The 6,369-nt window shown below is 41.2% G+C and overlaps 1 protein-coding gene across 1 annotated transcript in view; it reads left to right on the forward strand.

Moving 5' to 3' along the window:
* Positions 1–2,966, forward strand: part of MAGT1 (magnesium transporter 1) — a 62,544-nt gene extending 59,578 nt beyond the window's left edge. The window contains exon 10 of the mRNA XM_003917909.5: positions 85–2,966. Within this exon, the coding sequence (XP_003917958.1) occupies positions 85–100 (16 nt within the window). The 3' untranslated portion in view covers positions 101–2,966. The remainder of the gene's footprint in view (positions 1–84) is intronic.
* Positions 2,967–6,369: the final 3,403 nt, after the last annotated feature.

A 6,369-nucleotide genomic window follows, 5' to 3' on the forward strand; every position in this document is an offset into this window, starting at 1 on the left:
AACACCAACATACTGCTTATTGATTAAAAGTAAAGCCTACTTTTCTTTCAGAGACTAATAGATTGGTATATATTTTTGTTTCAGCTTTCTGATGAGTTAAAAAGGTCCCAGAGATATGTTGACACTGGAGTACTGGAAATTGAAAAATGAAAACTGTGTGTGTTTGAAAAGAAGAATGCAACTTGTGTATTTTGTATTACCTCTTTTTTTCAAGTGATTTAAATAGTTAATCATTTAACCAAAGAAGATGTGTAGTGCCTTAACAAACAATTCTCTGTCAGAATCATTAGGTATTTGAAAATGATTATCCTCTTAACCTTCTCTTCCCAGTGAACTTTATGGAACATTTAATTTAGTAGAATTAAGTATATTATAAAAACTGTAAAACTACTACTTTGTTTTAGTTAGCACAAAGCTCAAAACTACTTCAGTTAACTTGGTCATCTGATTTTATATTGCCTTATCCAAAGATGGGGAAAGTAAGTCCTGACCAGGTGTTCCCACATATGCCTGTTACAGGTAACTACATCAGGAATTCATTCTTAGCTCTTCCATCTTTGCGTGGATGTGTATACTTTACGCATCTTTCCTTTTGGGTAGAGAAATTATATGTGCCATGTGGTCTTCTGAAAATGGAACACCATTCTTTAGAGCACACGTCTAGCCCTCGAAAAGACAGTCATTTCTCCTCCTCCTTGCCTATTTCCTACTGAAATACAGTGCTGTGATTTTTTGTTTTGTTTTGTTTTGTTGTTTTTTTGAGACAGGGTCTCGCTGTGTCACACAGGTTGAAGTGCAGTGGCGTGAGCTCGGCTGACTGCAAACTCTGCCTCCCAGGTTTAAGCGATTCTCCTGCCTCAGCTTCCCAAGTAGCTGGGATTTACAGGTGTGCACCACCATGTCAGGCTAATTTTTGGATTTTTAGTAGAGACAGGGTTTCGCCAAGTTGTTCAGGCTGGTTTTGAACTCCTGGGCTCAAGTGATCTGCCCACCTCAGTCTCCCAAAGTGCGAGGATGACATGTGTGAGCTACCACACCAGCAATGTCTATACTTCTCGATAGCTGTGAACATGAAAAAGGACATCTATTGGGAGGCCAAGGCAGGTGGATTGCTTGAGGCCAAGAGTTAGAGACCAGCCTGGCCAACAAGGCAAAACCCCGTCTCTACTAAAAATATGAAAATTAGCTGGGCTTGGTGGCTCATGCCTGTAATCCTAGCTACTTGGGAGGCTGAGGCACGAGACTTGCTTAAACCTGGGAGGCGGAGATTGCAGTGAGCCAAGATCATGCTACTGCACTCCAGCCTGAGTGACAGAGTGAGATTCTGTCTCAAAAAAAAAAAAAAAGTATCTCTAAATACAGGATTATGATTTCTGCTTGAGTATGGTGTTAACTACCTTGTATTTAGAAAGATTTCAGATTCATCCCATCTCCTTAGTTTTCTTTTAAGGTGACCCATCTGTGATAAAAATATAACTTAGTGCTAAAATCGGTGTGACTTATACATGGTCTAAAATGTTTCTGCAAATTAGAGTTTGTCACTTATTCCATTTGTACTTAAGAGAAAAATAGGCTCAGTTAGAAAAGGACTCCCTGGCCAGGTGTGGTGGCTTACGCCTGTAATCTCAGCACTTTGAGAGGCTGAGGCAGGCGGATCACGAGGTCAGAAGTTCGAGACTATCCTGGCCAACATGGTGAAACCCCATCTCTACTAAAAGTACAAAAATTAGCTGGGTGTGGTGGTGGGCGCCTGTAATCCCAGCTACACGGGAGGCTGAGGCACGAGAATCACTTGAACTCAGGAGATGGAAGTTGCAGTGAGCCAAGATCACACCACTGCACTCCAGCCTGGCAATAGAGCGAAACTCCATCTTAAAAAAAAAGAAAGAAAAGGACTCCCTTAGAATGGGAAAGGAAAATCATAAAATACTGAGGTGTTGCCTGTATATAGAAATTAAGCATTTCTCGAAAGCTGTTCTGTGTTTTGCTGTTATTTTGTCTTTATTCTCTTCCTTTAGGTGGAGAAACAAAGTACAAATTTGAAGGGATTTTTTTTTTTATTTTGTCTTTTTTTTTTTTTTGTCGGTGGAAGTAACCATATGTGCTAACCAAATTTCTGTGAAGAATGTTTTCATGGTTATCATTATATCTAACTATAACCTCCCCATAGTTGTGAAGAGTAACCTGAAATGCCACTGTTGTGGAAATAGGATAATTGTAATTGTGAAAAAATAATTTTAAGGAAATCTTACAAGTATTACATTAAAAAGATACTATGACTGCCACCTGCTATTTACCTTCTAATAACCCTGCCATGTGGTTTGCAGAAAGAGATGGATATAGTAGCCTTAGAAGAAATATTTTATGTGGGTTTTTTTGTTTTTCATTACTAGATTTCATGGATGAGGGGATATGGTTGACCTTTTACTCTTGAATGGAGCAGCCACTTTTTGTTAATTACTCACCTGTAAATTGTGAGATTCTGAATTCCTTACCTGCTATTCTTGTACTTGTCTCAGGCCAAATCTATGCTATGGTTCTTATGAGACTTGTATGAAGATGCCCTGATTTGTACAGATTCACCACAGGAATACTACTGCCATGTAATCTGTATAGTTCCAGATAATTTGACATGAACATTGACAGAATGACAGCTTTTTGTATTTGCTTTTTCTCCCTTTAAGAGCACATTCTTCTGTAAGGAGAAAGGGAGCATTCTGGCTAAAATGTGTGGAAAGCTAATTTACTACACTTATAAAATAGTGTTACTTTTGTGAAAATTTTGAATTAGCTTTCATATGAAGTGCCTTAAGTAGACTCTTCATTTACTTTTCTAGTAATGGTTTAAATATCATTTGTTATGCATTTTTAAGATACAATTCAGAAAGACACATTGTAGTGGCAAAGATAACCAAATGTCTGGCTGTTTGCTTTTTGACCATATCAATAAACTTTTACAATCTAAATTCTGAGTTTTTGATTACCATCTAAAGAGGAGTGAGTTTTAAACACTAAACTAGAATTGCAAAATTAGGATATTCCATTTTGAAGTTATAGTTAAATTCATTTAAATTTCATATTGTCCTAAGGACAGTTTGATGGGACAGTTTCTTTAAGTATTTCTGGATTGGGATATATTCTTCTAGGAATCCATACATGGTCCCTCATTCTTAATGTTACCCATTAGGTGAGTCAAAACAACCAACATGAGTAGATAAATGACTGTTTGCAACAATTGATCTACCTTTCGTCCCAGACAGTGAACATTCCTTGACTAGGTAATTTCCTTTTGGTAATAAAAACTTGATTTGAAAATTACCCTGGCAGATTATCAAGTTATATGAAACTAGACAGCAGCTCATTTGCAAACGTGGAGTAGAAACACTGCACAGGGAGTAAAGAGATCTGACTTTTAGCCCTTGCTCTGTTTCTGTCTAACTATATGACCATAGGTGTCACCTGAACCTCTCTGAACAAATTTCTTTATACTAAGTAGAGTGTATTAGACTAAATTACCTTAGTAGTCTTTCCTGCTGTATTGTTCTATTATGCAAAATATTAAAGATGTACTTAAATTTGAGTAGATAATATTTTTATATCTGGATTTGGTGCTGAACTAAAATCAGTTGAAATGGAGGATGTTCTGCAGTCAGATTTCTGAAGAAGCTAGGAAATGCTGGTGGAGGCCATTATAACTACAAATTGCTTAATATGCATTGAAATATTTTTTAGAAAGGATGCACTTAGAACTCTATTAGACCGTTCTTGCATTGCTATAAAGAAATACTTGAGATTGGGTAATTTATAAAGAAAAGGGATTTAATTGGCTCACAGTTCTGCAGGGTGTACAGGAAGCATGATCCTGGCATCTGCTCAGCTTTTGGGGAGGCCTCAGGAAACTTACAATCATGGTGGAAGGCAAAGGGGGAGCAAGCACATTACATGGCCAGAGCAGGAGCAAAAAGGCTGGGGGAATTGCCACACACTTTTCAATGATCAGATCTCGCGATAACTCACTATCGCAAGGACAGTGTCAAAGGGATGGTACTAAACCATTCATGAGAAACCTGCCCCCGTCCAGTCATTTCCCACCAGGCCCCACCTCCAACATTGGGAATTACAATTGAACATGAGATTTGGGTGGGGACAAAGATCCAAACCATATCGGAACCAATATGTTAATAAGAATTTTTTTTTTTTTTTTTTGAGACGGAGTCTTGCATTGTCGCCCAGGCTGAAGTGCAGTGGGGCAATCTTGGCTCACTGCAGCCTCCACCTCCCGAGTCCAAGCGATTCTCATGTCTCAGCCTCCCGAGTAGCTGAGACTACAGGCAAATGCCACCCCACGCCTGGCTAATTCTTGTATTTTTAGTATAGACAGGGTTTTACCACGTTAACAAGCCTGGTCTCAAACTCCTGACCTCAGGTGATCCACCTGTCTTGTGCTGGGATTACAGGCGTGAGCCGCCGTGCCCAGCCTCGAGGTCTTGATTTACATGGGTTCAGCCCAATTCTGAGCAAGAATGAGGTCAGCAACTATAATAGTATGCTGTTACAACAGAAAGTCAAAGCCAAAGGACCTTAGGTACCATTTAAATCAGCCCCTTCATTTTGACTGCTGAAGAAACCTGCCATAGAAAAGTGAAGCAACTTACTGAAGTTTATTCCAGGGTCGTGCCTACAGGTTTCCTATTTAGCTGCAAATTCCCTATGGATTACATTTCAAGTGTAGATGCAAATTACTCCCTTGAAACCATACTGTAGTTCAAGCTTATCCAACCCGCAGCCCATGGGCCGCATGCAACCCAAGATGGCTTTGAATGCAGCCAAACACAAATTCATAAACTTAATTAAAACATTATGAGTTTTTTTCTGATCATTTTTTAGCCCATCAGCTATCATTAGTGTTAGGGTACTTTATGGGTGGCCCAAGACAATTCTTCCAATGTGGCCCAGGGAAACCAAAAGATTGGACACCCCTGCTGTAGTTCGTGCTCACTAGGTTTGCTTCCTGACATCTAGATTGCTTGGAGAAGGGTCCTAATGAGAGAGATACTTCCCTAGAGGAGCTGAGCAGACTTCCTAAAGAGGAAGGAGTTTAATCTACCTTTAATCTGTGAATGTAGAATTTAGGTGGCGACACTGTATATTAGGGTTCTGTAGAGGAACAGAACTAATAGGATAGATGTGTATATGAAGGGGAGTTTAGGCTGGGCACAGTAGCTCACACCTATAATCCCAGCACTTTGGGAGGCCCAGGTGGGTAGATCACTTTGAGGCCAGGAGTTTAACACCAGCCTGGCCAACATGAAACCCTGTCTCTACTAAAAATACAAAAATTAGCCGGGCATGGTGGTGTGGCATGCACCTGTAATCCCAGCTACTCGGGAGGCTGAGGCAGGAGAATCACTTGAACCCGGGAGGCGGAGATTGCAGTGAGCCGAGATCGAGCCACTGCACTCCAGCCTGGGCAGCAGAGCAAGACTCCGTCTCAAAAAAAAAGGGGAGGGGGAGTTTATTAAGGAATATTGACTCACACGATCAAAAGATGAAGTCCCACAATAGACCATCTGCAAGCTGAGGAGCAAGGAAGTCAGCCCATGTCCCAAAACCTCAAAAGTTGGGAAGCCAACAGTGCAGCCTTCAATGTGGCCAAAGTCCAAGAGTCTAAAAGCTGAAGAACCAAGTCCAATGTTCCAGGGCAGGAAGCATCCAGCACAGGAGAAAGATGAAGGCCAGAAGACTCAGGAAGTGACGTCCTTCCACGTTCTTCTGCCTGCTTTATTCTAGCCATGCTGGCAGCAGATTAAATGGTGCCCACCAAGATTGAGAGTGGGTCTGCCTCTCCCAGTCCACTGACTCAAATGGAGGGTATTGTTGGCAACACCCTCACAGACACACCCGGGAACAATACTTTGCATCCTTCAATCCAATCAAGTTGACACTCAATCATCACAGAGGGAGGTAGCTGGCAAGATGGCGAAATAGGAACAGCTCCAGTCTGCAGCTCCCAGCGAGATCAACGCAGAAGGAAGGTGATTCCTGCATTTCCAACTGAGCCTCCACTGGTGATACCCAGGCAAGCAGGGTGTGGAGTGGACCTCCAGCAAACTCCAGCAGACCTGTAGCAGAGGGGCCTGACTGTTAGAAGGAAAACTAACAAACAGAAAGGAATAGTGTTAACATCACCAACATCAAAGACCAAAGGTAGATAAATCCACGAAGATAGGGAGAAACCAGCGCAAAAAGGCTGAAAACTCCAAAAACCAGAACCTCTTCTCTTCCAAAGGATCACAACTCCTCGCCAGCAAGGGAACAAAACTGGATGGAGAATGAGTTTGGTGAATTGACAGAAGTAGGCTTCAGAAG

Source organism: Papio anubis, chromosome X (genome assembly GCF_008728515.1).
Source record: "Papio anubis isolate 15944 chromosome X, Panubis1.0, whole genome shotgun sequence".
Lineage (NCBI taxonomy): Eukaryota > Metazoa > Chordata > Mammalia > Primates > Cercopithecidae > Papio > Papio anubis.